At 49.6% G+C, this 24,537-nt stretch overlaps 2 protein-coding genes across 3 annotated transcripts; one reads left to right on the forward strand and one right to left on the reverse strand.

Moving 5' to 3' along the window:
• Positions 1-3,423: 3,423 nt before the first annotated feature.
• On the forward strand, positions 3,424-6,940 carry FKBP11 (FKBP prolyl isomerase 11). Of its 2 annotated transcripts, XM_060195442.1 has the most exons (6): positions 3,497-3,751; positions 3,882-3,947; positions 4,289-4,376; positions 4,632-4,665; positions 4,975-5,045; positions 6,709-6,940. In XM_060195442.1, the coding sequence occupies exons 1-6, from the start codon at positions 3,614-3,616 to the stop codon at positions 6,924-6,926; spliced, it is 615 nt and encodes a 204-aa protein (XP_060051425.1). In that variant the 5' UTR covers positions 3,497-3,613; the 3' UTR covers positions 6,927-6,940. The 2 variants fall into 2 exon arrangements, with proteins under 2 accessions (XP_060051424.1, XP_060051425.1); XM_060195441.1 differs by lacking the exon at positions 4,289-4,376 and having other exon boundaries at positions 3,424-3,751.
• A 353-nt stretch (positions 6,941-7,293) lies between these two features.
• Positions 7,294-22,828, reverse strand: CCDC65 (coiled-coil domain containing 65). The gene is made up of 8 exons (XM_007528546.3): positions 22,489-22,828; positions 20,020-20,187; positions 16,359-16,528; positions 14,455-14,593; positions 10,476-10,673; positions 10,054-10,272; positions 7,828-7,980; positions 7,294-7,709 (listed from the first exon to the last, which is right to left on the reverse strand). Exons 1-8 carry the CDS (start codon positions 22,618-22,620, stop codon positions 7,386-7,388), a joined length of 1,503 nt encoding a protein of 500 aa, XP_007528608.1. The 5' UTR covers positions 22,621-22,828; the 3' UTR covers positions 7,294-7,385.
• Between the last annotated feature and the right edge of the window lie 1,709 nt (positions 22,829-24,537).

Here is a 24,537-nt window from a genome sequence, read left to right on the forward strand (position 1 = left end):
TGCAGGTATGAAGCCCAAGTAAAAACCATGGCAGGGGAAAGTGTATGCATTGCATTGTGTAATATTTATTCAAGATACATTCATCTAAATCTGTTATGTGGCAAGCACTGTGCTCCCTGCTCGACTCCAGACACGACCCTAGCTTTGTCCTTGTCATCACTGATGGAGAGGGATTTGAGGCTATACACAAATAGTTGCACAAGGAAGAATATACTGCAAGTCTCTGTCTGAAGTTCACAAGTGAGAGGTCACCTCTAGCTCATGGAATCGAGGCTTCTCAGAGGTGAGCTCGCCATGGCAGCTGGGCGTGGAGGGAGCTTGACTGGCAGTGGAAGGACACAGGCCGGGTGTGAAGATGGAAACACAGGGCCGGCTCTCCTGACGCCAGACCACAGGCCGCGAGCAGCCAGGCAGCTGTCTCAATTTGAGAACATTTATCAGGGACTGTGATACGCAATGAAAATGCAGAATGAGAAAGATACAGTTTTGTATTAACCAGATTCTGACCCCCTCCAATGAGCTAAAAGCCAGGTTTAGAAGGGCAGATTAGGGCCAGCTGAAAGCTGTGGTTGGCACATGGAGGAGTCTGAATTGTATTCCCCAGGCAATGGGGAGCCATGGCAGGCTGCCCACATTTCTAGTGGGCAGGTGACAGGAGTGGAGCTGAGCGGGCAGTAGTTAGACAGTGGGCTACAGGAGGAGAATTTACGGGCGAGAGGCCTGCCTTTCTCTCAGGAAGACAGAACTGGATTTACACCTCAGTTGAAAGGTGTTTGGTGGCTAGTCATCCAGAACTGCTGTGGCGATTCTGTGGTTATTAGGGACTTCAGCCACTCGCTTTGCTTCGCCATCCTAACACACGCCTTACATCCCCACAGCCACGTCCTGCTCTGACATGGCCGGCAGAGCTGCGATTCACATACGTGGCAAGAGCGAGGTCAGGGAGAGGAGCAGGCAAGGGCTTCTTGGCCACATCCGCAAACTTCCTGGAAGTACAGTTCTTCATTTGCGACACTTCTGCTTGATTCCTGTTGGCCAGAACTCAGTCACATAGTTGTATCTAGTTTATTATTATTCCCTTTTGTTGCCCTTGTTTTATTGTTGTAGTTATTATTATTGTCATTGTTGTTGGATAGGACAGAGAGAAATGGAGAGAGGAGGGGAAGACAGAGGGGGAGAGAAAGACAGACACCTGCAGACCTGCTTCACCACCTGTGAAGCGACTCCCTTGCAGATGGGGAGCTGGGGGGGGGGCTCAAACTAGGATCCTTATGCTGGTCCTTGAGCTTTGCACCACCTGCACTTAACCCACTGTGCTACCGCTCAACTCCCCAGTTGTATCTAGTTTCAAGGGACACTTGGAAATAAAGTTTTATTTAAATTTATTATTTTTTTCTTAAATTCAAGAGGGTCAGGTAGTGGTGCATCTGGTTAAGTGTTAACATATAATTCACATCCCTATAAAGATATCAACCCTAGGGCCAGAAAAATAACTCACATGGATAGTACACCTGCTTTGCCCTTACGTGAGACCTGGGTTCAAGCCCAGCTCCACCACATTGAAGGACACTGGTGCCATGGTGTCATTCTGTACATCTGTGGAAAAGCTTGGAATGGTGAAACCCTGGTGAGGGCAAAGATACCATGCGTGTACACACACACACACACACACACACACACACACACCCCTTGGGAATGGGGAAAAAGCTAGGGAGGGAGAAGCCAGGGAAGACTGAACGTGGTCCATGAGAAGAGGCAAAGAGCATGCATGCGAATTCCCAGAGCCACCGACAGAAAAGTAAATTGGGAGGGAAACCTAAGTCGTTGACGGTGGGATAAGTCTAATGGTACACTGAACTTCAGGGAGAACAGACATCCAGGTGGAGAGCCCCAGTAAGCTGTTGTGTCTAGATTTTAGGGGGACACTCCTAGTTCAGTGGCATTGTGGAAGGAAGGTAGGAACCCTCTCCCAGCTCCACTCTCCTTCGTCTCTGGAGGCCACATACCTAGAGGGAGGCAGGGAGTTTTAGTTTCCCATTTCTCACACCCACCCCATGCTCCCTTTTTAAATTAATTTTTATTATTGAATAGATACAGAAACTGAAAGGGGAGGGGGAGGTAGAGAGGGAGAGGCACACCCGCAGCCCTGCTTCACCGCTCGTGAAGCTTTCCCCCTGCAAGTGCGGACACCACAGAGACGCTGCTGAGAGAACAAGAGACTGAAATAGGCTCCAGATCATGGTGGCTGTGAGCCTACAGAGGACTTGGGGGAGCAGACTGCCACGACCTGAGGGGCAGTGAGGGTTTCAGTCATGCAGAAGAGACTGGTGGGGCACCTGAAACGATTTAATAAACCGCACTGGCACAGCATAAAGGGTTACGTGCAGCTGCCCTTTTGAGAAGTTTGTTGAAAGGGGAAAGGAAAAAGTGTTGTCAGAAGATCAGCACTCCATCCTTACAGAAGAGGATGCGGGCGGACGGCGAAATAGTTCATTTAGGTAGTGCGCTTACTTTGAGCCTGGCCCCAGGGCACTAGTGGAAGCGTCCATGCTGTGGTTCATTTCCCTCTCCCCCTCTGGCCTCAACCTGGAGCCGTGAGGACCCAATGGTGACAAAAACAAAAACATTAAAAAAAAGGGGGGGTGGGCAGTGGCCCGCCTGGACACGGGTTCAAGCCCCTGGTCCGCACTTGCAGGGGGAAAGCTTCACGAGTAGTGAAGCAGAGCTGCAGGTGTGTCTATCTCCCTCTCCCCTCTCAATTTCTGTATGTATTCAATAATCAGAATTAAAAAGGAGGGTAGGAGTCGGGCGGTAGCGCAGCAGGTTAAGTGCACATGGCGCCAAGCACAAGGACCGGCGTTAAGGATCCCGGTCCAAGCCCCTGGCTCCCCGCCTGCAGGAGAGTCGCTGCACAGGCGGTGAAGCAGGTCTGCAAGTGTCTATCTCTCCCCGTCGCTGTCTTCCCTCCTCTCTCCATTTCTCTCTGTCCTAGCCAACAACGACAATAATAACAATAAAAAACAACAACAGGGCAACAAAAGGAGGGTGGGGGGGTGAGAAATGGGAAACTAAAACTCCCTGCCTCCCTCTAGGTATGTGGCCTCCAGATAGACAAAGGAGAATGGAGCTGGGAGAGGGTTCCTACCTCCCACAAATATTGGGGGGGGGGGTGTGTCCGCCAGGTGCTGCCAGGACAGGACAGGGGAAGAGAAGTGGGGCAAACACTGGCTTTGAGTCCGGCCTCTGAGCGAGCTCCTTAGCCTGACCCCGGCTCCTCTGCTGTCAAATGGAAATGCTTGTGCGGGAGGCTGCGGCTGACAGACGAGAGCCCGGCAGCCCGTAGGGAATGATGATAAATGGGAGCCAACCTGCCGCCCAGCCCCTCGCCAAGGGACGGAACCGAACGCGCCAACCGCCGGGTCAGAACCCGCGACCTCGGCATCTGCGAGGGTAGGGCCGGCTCCCCAGGCCTCCTCCCCCCTGGAGGTGGGGACTAGGTGGATGGAGGAAGGGCTGCGGGGGGAGGAGCTGGTGCGCAGCGACCCGCCCTGTCCCGTCCAGTCCGGCCTGGGCGCCCCGGGAGTCGCCGTGCCCGCCGCCGTCGCGTCCCGCCATGAGCCCGCGCCCCTCGCCGCCTCCGCTGCGCCTGCTGCTGCCGCTGCTGCTGCTGCTGCTGCGCGGGGCGGCGTGCGGGGCCGACACCGCCTCCGAAACCGAAAGTCCCGTCCGGACCCTGCAAGTGGAGACTCTGGTGAGGACCGAGCCCCAGACTCGAGCTGCCGCCCCGCCCCAGGCTGTGTGCGTGCGCCTGGGGGTGGGGGCGGCCGCCGGGGGTGCGGGGGGCGCTGGTGCGGGCCCGCCTGACCCGCGTCCGGCCGCAGGTGGAGCCCCCGGAGCCGTGCGCCGAGTCGGCCGCCGTGGGAGACACGCTGCACATCCACTACACGGTGAGGGCGGGGGGCGGGCGGGGGGCGGGCGGGGGGCGGGCGGGGCCCGGCAGGGGGCGGCGCCCCGCAGAAACACACGTCAGCTTTGGCGGGGACACGTGGCAGGCGGTTGGGGAGCCACTGGGGCTCCGGGGTCCTCGAGCACGTGGCGCGGGGGAGGGGCGCCGCTCCCCGAGGGGGGCAGGGAGCCGGGGGCAGGGAGCCGGGAGCGGCGGCAGGCCTGTGGGGCTCCCCGCTCCTGCCAGTCCCCAGGGAAGCACCGGGCTGCAGCCGCCCTGCCTGTTACACCTGCCGGGTGCCAGGGGTGCAGGGGGTCGGCTCCTGATGCCCTCTCCCCCCAGGGCAGCTTGGTGGATGGGCGCATCATTGACACCTCCCTGACCAGAGACCCTCTGGTTATAGAACTTGGCCAAAAGCAGGTGATCCCAGGTACTTGACCCTCGTGCCTTTCTCCTGGTCCACCTCTGCCCCAACCCAAGCCCTTTCTTCAACCTGTTCATCCCTCAAACTTCCCTGAAAATGCCTCCTGGGCTGCATAAGACCGCAGGTCTCTGCCGGCCACCTCCCGAGGACCAACCCCCACTTCCAGCACTCCTGCCCCTCACCCCACTGGGGACCTCAGTTGAAGGTCTGGGACGTGGGGCATTTAAGTAGTTCCTGCTCATGTGTTTTTTCTTCCTGAAGGTCTGGAGCAGAGCCTTCTAGACATGTGTGTGGGGTAAGTATCCCGGCAGGGGGACTTGGCGTTGCCCTTGTCTGTGTCGCTGCCCCCAGAGGCGGTGGGTAAGCACAGCACAGAGGCGTCTGACTTGGCTCTGGGACCCTTCGGGGCATCCCAGGTCTCTGTGTGTGCGTTTTGTTGGAAGACTTGCAATGGACACCTTTGCTTGTCAGCCTGTTTGGTGGCCAGGTTCATGTTCTGGGGGTGATTATCCAGAGGGTGTTGCTTTGCTGGTGGGCTTCAGGTGGACTGAGAGCGCTGGCCCCCAGCCCCACCTTTGGCTGACACTCACATTCCTTCCCTCAGGGAGAAGCGAAGGGCAATCATTCCTTCTCACCTGGCTTATGGAAAACGGGGATTCCCACCATCTATCCCAGGTAATCCCGCAAAGCCTCCCTTTCAGGCCATGGGCACCATACCTAGCCCCTAAGAACTGGAGGGGGGACGACACACTTTGGAGCTAGACAAGGTGTAGACTCGGTTTGCTGAAAGGGACAAGAACAGCTGGGATTCTCAAGAGGCCCTTTTTCTCCTCTTCAGGCCACTGACGGTTACAGCCTGTAGCCCTGTATGCCATCCCCTTTAGCACCAGGCGCCTTTTCGAGGAGACACCCGCCTTGAGTCATGTGGCCTGTGCCACGCTGCCTGCACTCTGGGCTTCTCCCTGGCTTTTCCTACTCTGCCAGGCAGTGTTGTCTGTACAGGTGTGCCATGGTTTTTCACTACAGCTCTACCCCTCCTTTTAGCCTGCACCAGGGAAGAGAATTTGACAAGGATCATAGTCAAGTAATCCAGAAACAACGTAGACATCTTGTAAAATCCAAACCCACTCCATACCTTGAAAGAGCCCTCATAGGTCTGTCTGTTCAGGAAGACCTGAGGCTGGTCAGATTTCCCGAGATGCAATTCTCTTGCTTTAGGTCATAACAGATGGTCTCTCAGCTAAACTGCGCTGTGTTTCAAGGTATAGGAGTAGCAAGAGTTCTTACTCTAGTTCCGGCATAGAGGGAGACATGGCAAGAAGGTAGGGGGACTGAAGAGAAACTTAGACCCAAAGCCCCACTGTGTTCATATTTCCAGGCTGCTTCTCTGTCACACTCTTACTCATTCCCCCATGCTTTTTTTTTTTTTTTTTTGATAGAACAGAGAGAAATTGAAGGGAGGGGTGGGGAGAGAGGAAGACGCCTACAGAACTGCTGCCCCCCTGCAGGTGGGAATGGGGGATGAGACCCAGACTTTTGCATACGGTAACATGTGCACGCAACTAAGTGCAGTACCTCCAGCCCCTTCCTTCCTTCCTTCTTCCTTCTTCCTTTCTGGCGCTCATGTTGAAATGCTTGGCTGGCAGTCACTGCGTATGCTCGTTGGGTGACGGTGGTTTTTGTTTAAGTCTAATTTATTTATTTTTAAATCTTTTAAAATATTTGTTTATTTATTTATGCCCTTTTGTTGCCATTGTTGTAGTTATTGATGTCATCGTTGTTGGATAGGACAGAGAGAAATGGAGAGAGGAGGGGAAGACAGAGAGGGGGAGAGAAAGATAGACACCTGCAGACCTGCTTCACCGCCTGTGAAGCGACTCCCCTGCAGGTGGGGAGCCAGGGCCTCAAACCGGGATCCCTATGCTGGTCTTTGCGCTTTGCGCCACGTGCGCTTAACCCGCTGCGCTACCGCCTGACTCCCTGTTTAAGTCTAATTTAAATCCAACTAATTCCAGGCCTGCAAAGATTCAGTGTGGCTCTTTGCAGGTGGGGTCAAGGTAGGATGGCGCTCTCACTTACAAATGGAGAGCAGCCTTCACGCTTCAGAGCCCCATGCTATTCAAGGTCAGTCACCAAGCACGGACCAGCTCTACTTTATTCACAGGCTGCCTTTCACTGCAATCTGCTCTTAACCCTCCTCTGCCTCAGCCCAGCATTGGAATACTGGCCAGTTCTGCAGTTATGGCTCTGGTGCGGCCTGCCGCCCTGTTTTTATTAGGAGTCTGAGCCCTGGATGGCATGCACATGGATTCTAACCCTGCTTCCTCTCTGCCTCCAGCGGATGCAGTGCTGCAATTTGACGTGGAGCTGATTGCACTGATCCGAGCCAACTACTGGCAAAAGCTGGTGAAGGGCATTTTGCCGCTGGTAGGCATAGCCATGGTGCCAGCCCTCCTGGGCCTCATTGGGTATCACCTATACAAAAAAGCCAACAGCCCCAGAGTCTCCAAAAAGAAGCTCAAGGAAGAAAAAAGAAACAAGAGCAAAAAGAAATAAAATTTTTAAAATGACATTGCATTCTTCATCTGTTTTTTTTTTTCTGAGACTGCTGTTGATCCATGGAATTGGGGTTAAGAAGGGGGGGGGCGCATTCTGAGTTGTATCTTGCCTGCCACTGGGGTGGGCGGAGGTTTGAGCTCCCTGACTTCCTCTTTCTGTCCTAACTTACATCAAGGACCTGGCCTTGAATCTTCCCGCAGGCTCCTGAGTACAAGTTCTGGCTCCCAGGGTGCCCTGCCGCTTGAGCAGCACCCATCTTGGCAGTTACTGAGAGCTAGTGCCTCCACCCCCGCTCCAGGGGCTGCAGTATTCCCAGTGTTCTCAAGGGACACGGCTTTGTCCAAAGTAGCAAAGACGCAAGGTGTTCCCATGGACATTTTTAATAGCTAAGTATTCCGGTCTCAAAAACAAACATTACCCCTCCGTCTGGGAACCGACAAGGGATTTCCACCTGGCTCACAGGAGGTTCGAGGCCACGTGGGCTGCCTCAGTGATGTTGTGGACGGCTGGATGGGGTTTGCCACCTGGGTGGGCTCCAGGTGTGGGCTGGGGCTGGGGCCGGGGCACATTGCTGCGATTGTTGATGATCAGGAGCGGGTTGAGCTGGCTCAGCACCTCGTCGCTCACCGAGATGCCATCCAGGTACTGCTTGAGCATCTCCCGCAGCTTCCGGTTGATCTCCAGTAGCTGAGTACGTCTGTGCTGCAGGCTCAGCTGTTCCAGCTTCACTTTGTTATACCTCTTCCAGAAGTTCTCCATCCCTGAGTAGTCCCCTATCAACTGGGGGCCAGGGGAGCTGAGTTACGGAGCAAGTGTGTCTTGAGGGGGCCCATTCACAGTGCACCACAGTGCCCACCCCCTTCTCCTCCCACAGGCCTCTGTGCTTCAGGAACTTTACCTTTGCCATCTCCTCAGTGAGCTCCTCCTGGATATTTCCCTCCACCTCTTTCTGTTCCTCAGGTGTGAGCACTGATGAATAGAAAGGCAGTACTTTTTCTTCCTCTGTTTCAAATTTCCTACATATTTCAGCAAGTTTAAGGATCTTTTCACCCTACAGGAAAGAGGCAGAGCCCTTTTATTAGGAAAGGAGGTTGAGGCGGGCCGGGGGTGGGGCAATGTAGAGTGAAGTTGCCTCCCTTGCTTGATCCCAGGGAAGCTACTCTTCCAAGTGGGAGTCAGGAGTCATGAAAATAGTGCTTCCCAAGTACTGGTCCACATATTTTATATTCGAAGAAAACTCAGAACTAGAGCCAGGGAGACAGCATAATAGTTAATGCAAATGACTCATGCCAGAGGCTCAGGTCCCAGGTTCAATCCCCACCACCACCATAAGCCATAGCTGAGCAGTACTTTCGTCTCTGTGTCATTCTCTCTGCATCTCTCTTTCATTCAAAATTAATAAGTAGGGGGCTGAGCGGTAGCGCAGCGGGTTAAGCGCATGTGGCGCAAAGCTCAAGGACCGGCATAGGGATCCTAGTTCGAGCCCCCAGCTCCCCACCTGCAGGGGAGTCGCTTCACAGGCGGTGAAGCAGGTCTGCAGGTGTCTGTCTTTCTCTCCCCTCTCTGTCTTCCCCTCCTCTCTCCATTTCTCTCTGTCCTATCTAACAGCAATGACAGCAATAACAACAACGATAAACAAGAAGGGCAACAAAAGGGAAAATATGGCCTCCAGGAGCAGTGGATTCATAGTGCAGGCACCAAGCCCCAGCAATAACCCTAGAGGCAAAAAAAAAAAAAAAAAAAGACTCTCATGTCTGAACTCTGAGGTCCCAAGTTTAATTCCTAGCACCACCATAAGCCAGAGTTGAACAGTGTTCTGGATGTCTTTCTCTCATTAAAAAAGTATTTAAAAAAACAACTCAGTCATTATTATCATTTTTTTTGTCACTACCAGGGCTTCTGGGCCAACTTTTTCTGATAGAGTCAGATAGGGAAAGTCCATACATAGCACTGAAGCTTCCCCCAGTGAGGTGGGGGCTGGGCTACCAGACAGGTAAGCTGTATCTTTCTTTTTTCCTTTAGGGTTATTGCTACGACTCGGTGCCTGCACTATGAATCCACTGCTCCTGGAGGCCATTTTCCCCATTTTGTTGCCCTTGTTGTTGTTGTTGCATAGGACAGAGAAATTGAGAGGGGGAGAGAAAGACACCTGCAGACCTGCTTCACCGCTTGTGAAGTGACACCCCTGCAGGTGGAGAGCTGGGGGCTTGAACCAAGACCCTTATGCCGGTCCTTGCGCTTCGTGCCATGTGCGCTTAACCTGATGTGCTACTGCCCAGCCCCCCTATTTATATCTTTTAAATTGTTTATTATTTGATAAGACAAAGAGAAATTGAGAGGGGAGGAGGGAGAGAGGAAGAGAGACAGAGACAACTACAGCCCTGCTTCACCATTCATGAAGCTTTCCCTGACAGGTGGGGCCCAGGTAACATGCAGTTAACCAAGTACACCACCACCTGGCCCCCAAAATGAGTTATCTTGATGACCCTATTAATTTAAAGTATGACTCAGGGACTTTGTAGTGGTGCACCCAGTTGGACCTAGGTTCAAGTGCCCAGTCCCCACCTGCAGAGGGGAAGATTCATGAATGGTGAAGCAGTGCTGCAGATGTTTCTCTTTTTTTCTACCTCTCTACATTAAGCGCAGGTGACGCAAAGTGCAGGGACCGGCATAAGGATCCCGGTTCGAGCCCCCGGCTCCCCACCTGAAGTGGAGTGGCTTCACAAGCGGTGAAGCAGGTCTGCAGGTGTCTATCTTTTTCTCCTCCTCTCTGTCTTCCCCTCCTCTCTCCATTTTTTTCTGTCTTATCCAACAACAACAACATCAATAACAACAATAATAACTACAATAATAAAACAAGGGCAAAAAAAGGGAATAAATAAATATTTTTTTAAAAAATTTTAAAAAAACCTCTAATGCCTGAGCCTCACAGGTCCCAGGTTCAATCCCCAGCACCTCCATAAGCCAGATGTGAGCAGTGCTCTGGTAAAACAAAACAAAATGGTGTCCATTCCAAGGGTCCTCTCAGGCAGGAAACAGGAAGCCCTCCAGCACCCCGACGCCCCTTGAGCCTTGGAGAGGACCAGCTTCCCTGGTCTTCTGACCACTCTCACCTCACAATTACCTTTTCCACAATCTCCCTCAGGGTCTTGAGAGTGGTGTTGCTTTCCAGAGTGAGTCTAACTAAGTTTTTCTGTGCTACTCCTCGGGTCCGGGTTCTCTGGACCTTCAGTTTTCGCAGTTGCACAAGAATCGCCTCTTTGTCGTTACGAATGTACTGATTCTGATCATCACTCTCTCGGATCTGCACCAGGATCTTGCCTCTTACAATCATTATAGACTCCTGGAGGAACAGAGCAGATCAGAGGGAGCACTCGACTTGCTGAGGGTCTTAAGTCACACAGCTAAGAGGACTGTCTGGGGACTGAGATCAAAGCATGTCAAACTTTCCCCCAGCCAGTGATGGGCCCCCAGTGGAAACTGGGGCAAGAGGAACAGGTAACAGTGGAGCAGCTGAAGCAGTGGACGTCTTACGGTCGCACTGACCTGTAGCTTCTGTATTCTTTTCATCTGGGCTTCAATCTCCTTGGAGCTCTTCTCGTCTTTCATTTTCAGGGTCTCAAAGGCAATCTTTCGATCCTCTGTTGCTTCCGTGTAATTCTTGAGTGCGTCTTGGAACCGTTTCCACAGATCTTCGACAATGTTCTCCAGTTGCAGTCGTAGAAAGTGCTTCTCTTCTAAATTCTAGAAAGGGGTTCTCAAATAAGCCAGTGCTGAGAGTGAGCCTATTCATGGGCCTTTTCACTTCTGCCAGCAAGCTCGCCCTCTTGCACTGTCTGTAGCATAAAACAGTGTAAGGGTTAACAATTAGCAAAATGCCCACAAGAGCCAGGCAGAGGACGGAAGTGAATTCTGGGGGCTGGCTGGGTCCTGTGGCAAACCACAGAGGAATAAAACACTGCACAGTGGGTGGGGCTGCTGGGTTCCCTGTGATTGCCCACTTTGAAGATGTGGCCCAATGTTCCCAGATCCTTACTTTCTTTCAAGGGACGTCAAAGTTTTGGGTTTTATATGGAAGGTTCCCCCCCCCTTTTTTTTTTGCTTCTAGGGTTATCACTGGGGCTCGGTGCCTGCACTACAAATTCACTGCTCCTGGTGGCCATCTTGTTTTCCATTGTTGTTGCTACTGTTGTTGGATAGGACAGAGAGAAATTGAGAGAGATTGGGAAGACAGAGAGAAGGGAGAAAAAGACAGACACCGGCAGACCTGCTTCACCTCTTGTGAAGTGACTCCCCTGCAGGTGGGGAGCCGGGGGCTCAAACCAGGATCCTTGTGCATGTCCTTGGGCTCTGTACTATGTGTGTTTAACCTGGTGTGCTACCGTCCAGCCCCCTAAAGTTCCTCATTTTTAAACACAGAAATCTTATTCATTTTTAAAATGTATTTATCATTATTACTTTTAAATTATCTTTATTTATTTATTGGATAGAGACAGCCAGAAACTGAGAGGAAGGAGGAGATAGGGAAAGAGACAGAGAGACACTTGCAGCCCTGCTTCACCACTTTTGAAGCTTTCCCCCAGCAGGTGGGGACCGGGGGCTTGAATCTGGATCCTTGCACATTGTAACATGTATGCTCAACCAGGTGCGCCACCACCCACCCCCTATATTATTATTATTTACAGAATACTTTTGGATAAAATAGAAACAGAGGGCTGGGAAAATAGTATAATGGTTATGCAAAGAGACTTTCATGCCCGTGCCTCTAAGGTTCCAGACTCAATCCTCAGCACCACTAATAAGCCAGAGCTGAGCAGTGCTCTAGTTAAAAATAATAATAATAATAATAATAGGGAATCTGGTAGCGGGTTAAGTGCACGTGGAGTGAAGCGCAAGGACTGGCGTAAGGATCCCGGTTCGAGCCCCCAGCTCTCCACCTGCAGGGGAGTCGCTTCACAGGTGGTGAAGCAGGTCTGCAGGTGTCTATCTTTCTCTCCCCTTCTCTGTCTTCCCCTCCTCTCTCCATTTCTCTCTGTCCTATCTAATAAGGATTACATCAATAACAACAATAACTACAACAATAAAACAACAAGGGCGGAATTGGTGTATCTCACGAAAGTAAAAGACTCTGGGGTGGGTGTGGGTGGGGAGAATACAGGTCCAAGAAGGATTCAGAGGACCTGGTGGGGGTTGTATTGTTATATGGGAATCTGGGGAATGTTATGCATGTACAAACTATTGTACTTACTGTTGAATGTAAAACATTAATTCCCCAATTAAAAAAAATAGTACAATAAAAAAAAACACCAAGGGCAACAAAAGGGAATAAATAAGCTTTAAAATAACAATAATAATACACACACACACACACACACCATACCCAAAGCCAGGTCTGCAGTTTGATGAAGTTTGCAGCAGCCAGGATGGTGAAAAACATTTGAGGTCAAGGGGCAGGAGGCCCCCTCCTTCTACTTCCTTCTTCTACTGCAAACCAGCAGCATGGAGTTGGCGAATCATTCTACTTCTTTGGTCCTTTTGTGAAGCCAAATAATCTAAGTGCTTTTTTAGCTCTAAGATTCATCTCAGCACAGCTATATACAAGATACTGGATACTGTACAGTAAACCATAACAAAAGGACTTTTCAAAGTTAACCCAATTAACAAATAATGTGATGATAACATTAACTATCGATTGTCTTTTTGAACCCTAAGACAGCAGGAACCTCACATCTCCACTATAGAGCTCTTACTTCCCCCAGTCCTGGAACCCTTGGATAGGGCCCACTTTCCCGTATGCATCTCCCAATCCAAACCAAATAATATTGCATCCGCCGATCACAGCCTAACCAACGCAACGATTGCCACCTCAACGTGCTTCACCTCAGACTGTGTCCAGAGACTTCACGTGTGGAATGACAACCCTTCAGCTTCATTACTCGGGTGAGACCTTTCCTTTTATAGTACACTCTAATTTCATCTCAGGTGGTTCACTTTCTAACAAAGTCCCATAACCTAGATATACACCAGTTTCTGTGAGAGAGAGCTTATGTGCACACGTATCCATAAACTACTGCAAAATATATACCTGAAAGCAGAAGTACACCAGAGTTTGCAGTGAGTACCTCCCTAACACTTCCTCTCCACTATTCCAAGCTTGGGATCCATGATTGCTCAACAAATTGTTTGGCTTCATATGTTAACTCTCTTTTCAATCACCAGGTTCCAGATGCCACCAGGATGCTGGCCAGGCTTCCCTGGATTGAAGACCCCACCAATGTGTCCTGGAGCTCAGCTTCCCCAGAGACACACCCTACTAGGGAAAGAGAGAGGCACACTGGGAGTATGGACCGACCAGTCAACGCCCATGTTCAGCGGGGAAGCAATTACAGAAGCCAGACCTTCTACCTTCTGCAACCCTCAACGACCCTGGGTCCATGCTCCCAGAGGGCTAGAGAATGGGAAAGCTATCATGGGAGGGGGTGGGTTATGGAGATTGGGTGGTGGGAATTGTGTGGAGTTGTACACCTCCTACCTTATGTTTTTGTTCATTAATCCTTTCTTAAATAAAAAATTTAAAAAAAAAAAAATTCATCTCAGGGGCCGGTGGTAGTGCAGCAGGTTAAGCGCACGTGGCACAAAGCACAAGGTCCGGTGGAAGGACCCAGGTTCAATCCCCCAGCTCCCCACCTGCAGGGGAGTCGCTTCACAGGCGGTGAAGCAGGTCTGCAGGTGTCTATCTTTCTCTCCCCCTCTCTGTCTTCCCCTCTTCTCTCCATTTCTCTCTGTCCTATCCAACAACAACAGCAGCTATGACAACAATAACATCCATAAGCATAACAACAAGGGCAATAAAATGGGAAAAATGGCTTCCAGGAGCAGTGGATTCATGGTGCAGGCACCAAGCCCCAGCGATAACCCTGGAGGCAAAAAAAAAAAAAAAAAAAGACTCATCTCGTGGCCCAGGAGGTGAAGTAGTAGAGCTTTGGATTTGTAAACACGAGGTCCCAAGTTCAACCCCTGACAGTGCATATGCCAGAATTTTGGCTTTTATCTTGTGTGTGTGTGTGTGTGTGTGTGTGTGTGTGTTTGTGTGTGTGTGTATGACTGTCACTCATGAAATAAATCTTTACTAATCTATAAAATAAAATGGACTATTTGCATTAAAAATGTTCTCTTTCCTGGATAATTTTCACAAAACCACAAAAAGCAGTAGGATATCTATAGCCTTTCTCTCCCAGTGACCTTTGTTTGTTTGTTCTTTCCTCGAGATAGAGGGTGAGAGAAAGATAGAGACAGAGAAAGCAAGAGAGACTCACAGCATGAATCTACTGCAGGGGAAGCTGCCCTCTCCAGGTGCTCCTGTGTGACAGCCCAAGGTCCACCCCCAGGTCACACGTGCACAGAATGTGTGTGCTTTATAGGGGAGCTGCTCCCAGCCCCCCTGAGGCATCTCTTCCAGCCCTGGGAGCCATGCGCAATGTCCTCCCACTTGTCTCCTGCTCTTGCCCGTCTGCCTCCCCTGTACCTTGTTCTTCAGATCATCCCACATGCTCTGGAACTCCAGCTTGCTTTCATACTCAGAATCTATGTAGTTCTGCTCCATGGCCATGAAGACATCTTGTAGGTAGCGAATCTCTTTATCATGTTGGTCAATAATTGTCTTCCTAGAAGAGATATGATACTGTCTCTGTTCTGAGGGGTAAAGTTCCTAGGCTAGTAACAACTCAGAACAGCATTTAACAAAATTGTGTGAATGGTACAAACTTAGTGGGCAGGGAGGTGGCGTAGTGCATAAGGAACTGAACTAGTGAACGTGATCCCCAGAATCATATGTGCCAGAGTCATGCTCTGGTTCTCTCTCTTATAAACAAATATTTTTAAAATATTATTTTTATTGATTTAACATCACTTTACAATATTGTGAGACTTTAGGGATATAGTTTCACACCTATGTCTGTGTGTGTATACAACTTGCCACTCGCATCAATGTTCCTGTGCCATCACACCAAATAGGGCCCTCCACTTATCTACCCCAGCATGTCTCCCATCCCCCCCAGCACAAATAAAATTATTTTGAGGCCAGGGGCCAGGAAGTAGCGCAGTGGGTTAAATGCACATGCCTCGAAGTGCAAGGACCCGCGGAAGGAACCCAGTTCAAGCCCCCAGCTCCCTGCCTGCAGGGGGGTCGCTTCACGAGCAGTGAAGCAGGTCTGCAGGTGTCTGTCTTTCTCTCACCCTCTCTGTCTCCCCTCTCTTGATTTCTCTCTGTCCTATCCAACAGCATCAATGGCAACAGTAACAATAATGGCAACAACAAGGGCAACAAAATGGGAAAAAATGGCCCCCAGGAGCAGTGGATTTGTGGTGCAGACACCAGGCCCCAGTGACAGCCCTGGGAGGCAAATAAAAAGATTATTTTTGAGGGCTAGAGAGATAGCATCATGGCTATGCAAAAAAGACTTTCCAGCTTGAGGCTCCAAGACCCCAGGTGTAGTCCCCTATACCACCATATGCCTGAACTGAGCAGTACCCTGGTGGGAAAAAAAAAGAATATTTTGGCTATTACTGTTATTATTATTTATTAGAACACTGTTTAGTTTTGGCTTCTAGTGGTGCTGGGGTTGAACCTGGGACTTTGGAGCCTCAGGCATGAAAGTCTTTTGTGTAACCATTGGGCTATTTCCCCAGCCCTATTTTGACTTTTTATTTATTTATTTATTTTCCCTTTTGTTGCCCTTACTTTACTGTTGTAGTAGTTATTGTTATTATTGTTGTTATTGATGTCATTGTTGTTAGATAGGACAGAGAGAAATGGAGAGAGGAGGGGAAGACAGAGAGGGGGAGAGAAAGACAGATACCTGCAGACCTGCTTCACCGCCTGTGAAGCGACTCCCCTGCAGGTGGGGAGCTGGGGGCTCAAACTGGGATCCTTAAGCCGGCTCTGTGCTTTGCACCACACACTTAACCTGCTGTGCTACCGCCTGACTTCTTATTTTGACTTTTTAATAAGTGATATAAGCCTAGGTAAATCAGCTCTGGCTTATGGTGGTATGGGGGACTGAATGTGGGACTTCAGAGCCTCAAGCATGAGAGTCTGTGTAACCATTATGCTATCTTCCTGGCTCAAAATAAGTGATATATTCACATAGTACAAAAAGTTAAAAAAATACAAATGGTTACAGTGAGATGCTTTGTGCCCACCCCTGCTCTTGCCGGACAGGTAGGATTCTGAGAGTTGAGAGTGGGTGGTGAGGATTTTACACTTAGACCTGGCACCGGCAGAGGGAGGCTAAGGCCTCACGTTTTCATCGGCATTTAGCCGGAACTCAGTACCTCTCTGCCAAAAGCCATGGCATAATAACCAAGGCAGATGGAGTCAGGAATCAGGTTCTGGACACACAGTCCGAGCCCCTAGACTCAAGCCAGTACCTTTCGGTTTCAAACTCTTTGGTTAGTGCCTCCAGCTCCATGTTGTAGCTCTCCTCCAGGAGGCTGAGTCGGCTTCTCTGCAGGGCCAAGAGCTGGTCAATGTTGTGTAAGTGGCTTCGGAGGGCGTGAGCGTACTGCTCCTCAGCTTCTGACAGGTCCTTAGCTAAAGACTGGGCAGAAAACAGCGAGCTATGACTTTGCTTTCTGGGGTGTGTGTTCAGCTGGCTAGCTGGGCATCAGGCAGGGAGTTTCCGCTAGACCATAATGTCAGCCTTTTGGCTCGAGGAGTGGGTAGTAAGTGACATCAGGGAGCCCCATGTAGCTAGCCGGTGTCCTTGGGACAACAAACAGTCATGTAGCACAGTCATGGAGCTGCTAAGAGGAGTTGGGGCTTCTTGGAGAAGTGGCTGTTCCAAGGTTGGAGGCAGAAAGCAAACAAGTTGAATCTTGAGTTACTTGTTTGTTTTTTGCTTTTCACTGGCTTTTAGTGGTGTCTGGAGGTGCAGGGAATTGCACCTGAAACCTTTGCTGCCTCAGGCACGAAGGTCTTTTTTTCACAATCATTATACTATCTCCCCAGGCTGAACCTTGAGAATCCTGTATAAGATAAGCAAAGGAGCTATCAAAAGACCAAGAGGGTCATGCTGAATGGGCCTGGGAACCAACAGAAGGCACCTCACGGTGGCAGAACAACGACTCCTCCCTTATAATCGGCAATGTTACCCTCCTGCTCCTCCGTGGAGGGCCAGAGCTAGTCACCAGCTCCCTGAATTGGGTGCATCCTATAAGGTGACGCTGTGCCAGTTACAGACAGAGCTCTCCACTGGCCTGGCATCTGTTTCCTGTCCCTTGGGACACTCATTCTGGGGATGCTTGCTCTGGGAATCCAGCTAGCAGGCTTTGAGAAACCCAGTGCATGTGGAAGGAAGGGCATGTGACAGCTTTGCAGCCGGTAGCCCAGCTGAGTTTCCTGCTGTCAGTCATCCTGGACATCCAAGCCAGCCAAGCCTGCAGGTGACTGCGCCCCCAGTTGACATCTAACCCCCAGCTGGTTTATGGTGATGCGAGGGACTGGACCTGGGACTTCAGAGCCTCAGGCATGAGAGTCTCTTTGCATAACCATTATGCTATCTACCCCTGCCTGATAGGGTGATTTTTTTTTTTTAATGTAGCAGTAAATAGAACATTTCCAGTTTTTAAATTATCTTTATTTATTGGGTAGAGACAGTCATAAATCAAGGGGGTAAAGGGAGATAGAGAGGGAAAGAGAGACACCTGCAGTCCTGCCTCACCACTTACAAAGCTTTCCCCCTGCAGGTGGGGGCCAGGGGCTTGAACCTGGGTTCTTGCACATTGTAATTGTGCGCTCACCCAGGTGCGCCACCACCTGGCCCCTCAAATATTTCCAATTTTAACACTGACTAATTTTTTTTAATGGAGTGGGGGGGGGGGATTTGTAATGTATGTGACCCAGGGTCATACACTGAAAGAAACTTTGCTACTGTTGTCTCTTTCACTCTCTCTGTCTCTTTTCACTCTTTCTGCCTCTCTGTCTCTTTCTGAAAAATGAAGGAGGTCGAGTGAAAGGGAGATCAGCAGCCTGGGAAGTGACACAGGGGTTAAAGTGTTGGACTCTCAAGCATAAGTCTTGAGTTCAATCCTCTCCTGGGAACGTATGTGTTAGTTAGAGTGATGCCCTAGTTCTCATCCCCCCCAACTCATATATCTTTAATAATAATAATACTATGACATGTGGGTAGTGCGGGAGGTGGCGCAGTGATAAAGCTTTGGACTCTCAAGCATGAGGTCCTGAGTTCAATCCCTGGCAGCACATGTGCCAGAGTGATGTCTGGTTCTTTCTCTTTCCTATATTTCTCATAAATAAATAAAATCTTTAAAAAAATAAATAATAATATGACATTACATGTCTCCTGGAAGATGAACACAACATCTCCAAGTTTCCAGACACAATGACCAGGATATACAAAATATAGAGAACAAAGGAATATGTTAAACTGTAATACAGAACATGATAAAGTTATAGAAAACTAACATGAGAGGGTCTTTTTTTTTTTTTGCCTCCAAAGTTATCACTGGGGCTCAGTGCCTGCACTACAAACCCACTGCTCTTAGCGGCCATCTTTTATCCATTGTTGTTGTTGCTGTTGTTGCATAGGACAGAGAGAAATTGAGAAAGGAGAGGAGGGGAAGACAGAGAGGGGGAGAGAAAGATAGTCACCTGCAGACCTGCTTCAGTGCTTAGGAAGTGACCCCCCTGCAGGTGGGGAACCGGGGGCTCGAACCAGGGTCCTGTGCCGGTCCTTGTGCTTCATATATGTGTTTAACCTGGTGTGCTACCACCCGGCCCCAGTGAGAGGTTCTTTATGGGCTACTGTGGAATGATCCTCAGGATATACTGCTCAATGAAAAAGGCCAGACGCAGAACAAATGTGATGCTAGCAACCATGTACAAGATTTCACACGAGGCCTCTGCTACTAGGAGGAGCACTGGGCAGCTGGAAGGCACTCACAGCAAGGACTTTTCTCTGTAGAATATTTCTGTTGTGGGGGCTGATGAGACAGCTTACTTGGATAGCATGCTGCTTTGCCCTGTGCGTGACCTAGGTTCAAGCCCAGCCCCCATTAAATAAAATAAATGGCCAATGCTGTGGTCTCTTTCACTCTCTGCATTCTTTGGTGTCTACCTAAGGGGAAAAAAAAAAAAACTATCTTTTGAAGTCTGAATACTGTGAATGCATGACCTACTCAAAAATAAGCAAGGATAGTGGCTTAAGCCACTGCTCCCCATCTTCACAGGGGAGCTTCACTGACCAGCAGTATGGCCTTGTGCAAGCAGGTTCCCCACTGAGTCCTCTCACATTAAAATGAAGCTGGGGGCGGGGGGAGGCTCACCTGGTCGAGCACACATTACCCTGTGCAAGGATCCAGGTTCGAGTCCTCATTCCACACCTGCGGGGGGGATGCTTCACAAGCAGTGAAGCAAATAGTACAGGTGTCTATCTTTCCCTCTCCCTCTCTACCTCCCTCTCCTCTCTCAATATCTCTGTCCTATCAAATAAAATAGAAAAAGAAATGGCTTCCCAGAACAGCAGATTCATAGTATTGGCACCAAGCCACAGTGATAACTCTGGTGGTAGTGAAAAATAAATAAATGAAGGCATGGGGCCAAGTTCAGGTCATTGGGAGATGTATCCATATATTGTGCTTTACAACTTACTGTTTGGGGCCATAACTGACAAGTGAGGAAAGACAACCTAATCTATTTTTCATTTCAGTGAAAACCCTTATCAACAGCCAGCCCTTGTGACAGCTTGCATTCTGTGAGGGCTTTGAGACAGATTAATTAATTCATTAGAGGTATTCTGTTAAGAGATAAGATCGGGGCTGGGTGGTGGCGGACCTGGTTGAGCGGCATTTTACAGTGCGAAAAGACCGGGGTTCGAGCCCCTGGCCCCCACCTGCAGGGGGAAGGCTTTGCGAGTGGTGAAGCAGGGTTGCAGGTGTCTCTCTGTCTATCTCCTCCTTCCCTCTCGATTTCTGGCTGTTTCTATCCAATAAATAAAGATAATAAAAAAAAAATTTTTAAAAGACATAAGATCAAAGTAGTCATACTCAGGAGTTTCCTTGGAAGCGCGCCTACCTTGACGACACTGTCCTTGCAGTCCACCACGCGTTCAAAGGTTTGGCTGAGGACCTCGATGTCCTTATGAAGCTCTTTGGTCTTAACTTCTCGAAGGACGGTTCTCCACTGTGTGTTAATCTTCTTGAGGTTCAGAGCGCTGTTGTGCTCTTCCTTGGCTAGTTTGTCCTGTGTGGAGGAATACAAGCACACTCAGGTAAAGACCCTGATGCCTAGCGCAGTGGGTGAAGCACACAGCACAAAGCACAAGGTCTGGCGTCAGGATCCCGGTTCGAGCCCCCGGCTCCCCACCTACAGGGGAGTCGCTTCACAGGCAGTGAAGCAGGTCTGCAGGTGTCTATCTTTCTCTCCCCCTCTCTGTCTTTCCTCCTCTCTCCATTTCTCTCTGTCCTATCCAACAACAACGACGACATCAATAATAACTACAACAATAAAAACAACAAGGGCAATGAAAGGGAATCAATAAATATTAAAAAAAAAGACCCTGATGCCACACAGTGAATAAACTTATTATTTTTTACTTATTTTCCCTTTTGTTGCCCTGGTTTTTTAAAATTGTTGTTGTAGTTATTATTGTTGTTGTTATTGATGTTGTCGTTGTTGGATAGGACAGAGAGAAATGGAGAGAGGAGGGGAAGACAGAGAGGGGAGAGAAAGATAGACATCTGCAGACCTGCTTCACCACTTGTGAAGTGACTCCCCTGCAGGTAGAGAGCCAGGGGCTCGAACCGGGATCCTTATACCAGTCCTTGTGCTTTGCTTTGCACCACCTGCGCTTAACCTGCTGCGCTACCACCCGACTCCCAGTGAATAAACTTACAAGCTCTTGTTCACAATGAACAAGATGACTGGATCAGTTTTTTATTTTACTTAATCTATTTATTGAATGAGGTCATTTATTTATTCATTAGAGAAAGAGAAATCAAGAGGAAAGGGGCAGAGATGGAGACAGGAGAGAGAAAGAGAGGTTGAGAGAGAGAGAGAGAGAGAGAGATCTGACACTCTGCTTCACAGTTCATGAAGCCTTCCCCCTGTAGGTGGGGACTGGGGCCTTGAATCTGGGTCCTTACACACTGTAATGTGTGTGCATAAACAGGTGAGCCACTGCCCAGCTCTACTAGATCATCTTTCTTTTTTGCCTCCAGGGTTACTGCTGGGGCTTGATGCCTGCACTATGAATCCACTGCTCCTGGAGGCCATTTTTCCCATTTTGTTGCCCTTGTTGTAGTTGTTATTATTGTTGTTGTCATAGCTGTTGTTGCTGTTAGATAGGACAGAGAGAAATGGAGAAAGGAGGGAAGACAGAGAGGGGAAGAGAAAGATAGACACCCGCACACCTACTCCACTGCCTTTGAAGGGACCCCCCACCCCGCAGGTGGGGAGCCAGGGGCTCGAACTGGGATCTTTATGCTGGTCCTTGTGCTTTGCACCATGTGTGCTTAACCTGCTGTGCTACCGCCCAGCCCCCTAGATCCATCTTTCAACTGACACTCTGTCTTTTCTAACAGGGAACTGCTGTTCTTGTTGTGGGAGTGTGTGAAGTAGAAAGGCACACCCCAGCAGTATATCAGGGAAAGCAAGGGTGAATTCCTTTAGGATGGAGGTATTGAACAGGAAGTTGTTTGTAATGACCTGGCCTTGGGGGAACATCAGAATTTCAGGCAGCTCACATAATTGATGGTAGGTGGCTAAAAGGAAAGTTTGGCCAGCAAAGGAGTGACTGCAGGATGGTGGACAATATATATCCAGCCTAGGTATGTGTTAGTAGTCACTATACATCTGGGCGTGTGTGCTACCGTGTTCTCTTAAGGATGAGCTTGTCTAAGGACACAGCTCTCAGGCAGGGCTAGATAGCATAATGGTTATGCAAACAGACTCTCATGCCTGAGGCTCCAAAGTCCCAGGTTCAATCCCCTGCACCTCCAAAAGCCAGAGCTGAGCAGTGCTCTGGTTTAAAAGGGGGGGGCGGGTGCCGGCGGTAGCACAGCGGGTTAAGCGCAGGTGGCGCAAAGCACAAGGTCCGGTGTAAGGATCCCCGTTCGAGCGCCCGGCTCTCCACCTGCAGGGGAGTCACTTCACAGTTGTTGAAGCAGGTCTGCAGGTGCCTTTCTCTCCCCCCCCCGTCTTCCCCTCCTCTCTCCATTTCTCTCTGTCCTATCCAGCAATAACAACAGCAGTGACAACAGTAATGACAATAACAAGGGCAACAAAATGGGGGAAGGAGGGGGATGGCATAGTTCTCAACAAGTGCCCAGCCCTTATAAGCAGGTGTCACTGTACTGTTCCAGTAACAAGCTTTATACCACCAACCCTGCTCCAAGATTATACAGAACTGCCCCTCGCCCCGAATCTGAGTCTATCTGGGTCTCCAAATGTCTGAGAACAACATGAACGTGAAGTTGCTACAACCAGAGCATCTGAGGCAGGGCGGAGGGTGAGTGGAGCGGGTGTTATGCCCAAAGCCGTCACCTTCAAGAACTGGCTCAGGAGCCTCTCTTTCTTCTTGGCCATCTCCTCCTCTGCGAGCAGCTTCTGCTGGTAGAGGAGCAGCTGCTCCTCATCAGACAGGGGCACCTTGCCCTTCTTCCCTTTCTTGGGCATCGCTGCGTCGAGGACTAGATGTGGGTGAGGGTCATTGTTCTGCCTTGGCCAGCTTTAGGGGGCTGGGGAGGGAGAGGGGGTACGCTCTAAGGAGGAAAACGCCCCCCAGAAAGGGACCTTCTGGAGCTGCCCAGATCAGCAACGGGACCTTTGATCCAGGTCCTTAGCGCAAAGCACAGCCTGCGGGAGCCGGGATGCAGAGCTCTCCAGCCCAAAGCCGCATCTCCGTTTCCTAGCAACAAGGGTCTGGTGGAGCCGGCACTGGGAGGCTGCGAGGAGAGGCCCTGGCCTGGAGCGCCGCCTCTCGGCTGGAGGACCTCTGCCTGTCAGATTTTGAGACGCTTTTCTTCTCGAAAGCCCTAGCCTTCTTATTAGATCTTTCACAATATTTTTATTTGTTTGTTTCCCACAGCATGCTATATTTAAGCACACAGATAACAAAAATACAGGTATCAGTTTGGAGAGAATGTGGAGAAACATATAGACTGTTGGTGGCTATGCAAAATGTTGCTGGACCAAATTCAGAAACTAGAGAGGAGGAAACAAAGTGGGAGGAGGGACATGTGCGGGGGAGATAGCATAATGGTTATACGAAGAAACTCTCATGTCTGAGACTTTGAAGCCCCTGTGTGACTTGAAAAGGAAGAGAAGATGGGGCCAGGTGGTGGCGCACCTGCTTGAGCGCACATGTTAACAATGCACAGGACCTGGGGTCCAGCTTCCCAGTCCCCACCAGCAGGGGGAAAGCTTTTCGAAGGGGTGAAGCAGGGCTGCAGGTGTCTCTCTGTTTCTTTCCCTTTCTATCTGCCCCTTTCCCCTTGATTTCTGGCTGTCTCTACCCAATAAATAAAGATAATAAAAAAAGAAAGGAAGAAAGATGAGACCCCCCCCAAAAAAGTTCAAACATACAAATATAGACAGAGGGTTGTAGAAATAATAGTCGGTCCCATTTCTGCAACCTTGGGAGAACTGCTGTAGTTTACAATGGAGGGGTTGGGGACCCAGAACTCTGGTGGTTGGAACTGTGCAGTGCTGTAGCCCTATTATCTTGTAATTTTGTAAATCAATATTAAATCACTAATAATAATTAAAAAAGCATCAAAAAATGTTGCTGGTATTTTGGAAAACAGTTTGGCAGTTTCTGAAGATAAATATGTATGCATATGTATATATCTATATGATATGAATTTGCCATGTGACTCAGCAGTGTAGCTCTTAGGTATCAGCATAAGGGAAACTGAAACATTTCCACATAACCTTGCATGAAAATGATCTTAGCAACATTATTCATAATAGCTCATTCAGAAACAACCTTAATAACCATTGACACACAAATGGGACCGCCACGTGGTCTGGGAGATGGCTCAGTGTATAAAACACTTAACTCTTAAGCATGAGGTCCTGAGTTCAAGCCCTAGCAACACATGTACCAGGGTGATGTCTGGTTCTTTCTCTCTCCTCCTATCTTTCTCATTAATAAATAAACAAAATCTTTTCTTTTAAAAAAATGGGACAGCCAGAAATTGAGATGAGACAAGGGGAGAGAAAGAGGGAGAGAAACAGAGACACCTGCAACCCTGTTTCACCACTTGGGAAGCTTTCCCCCCTGTAGTTGGGAACTGAGGGCTTGAACCTGAGTCCTTGGCACTGGTGCGCCACCATCTGGCCTCCTTCCTCAGCTTTTATTGTATTCAGAGAGGAGCTTCAGTGGTGCACATGGTTTGTATGCATGAGGCTCTGGGTTTAATTTGCAGCACTGCATGTGAGGGAATAGGTGCTCTGTCTGGTCTCTCATAAAATAAAATAGACTAGGGAGTCGGGCACTAGCACTGTGGTTTAAGCGCAGGTGGCACGAAGCACAAGGACTGGCGTAAGGATCCTGGTTTGAGCCCCCAGCTTCCCACCTGCAGGGAAGTC

This window comes from Erinaceus europaeus, chromosome 7 (assembly GCF_950295315.1).
Source record: "Erinaceus europaeus chromosome 7, mEriEur2.1, whole genome shotgun sequence".
Lineage (NCBI taxonomy): Eukaryota > Metazoa > Chordata > Mammalia > Eulipotyphla > Erinaceidae > Erinaceus > Erinaceus europaeus.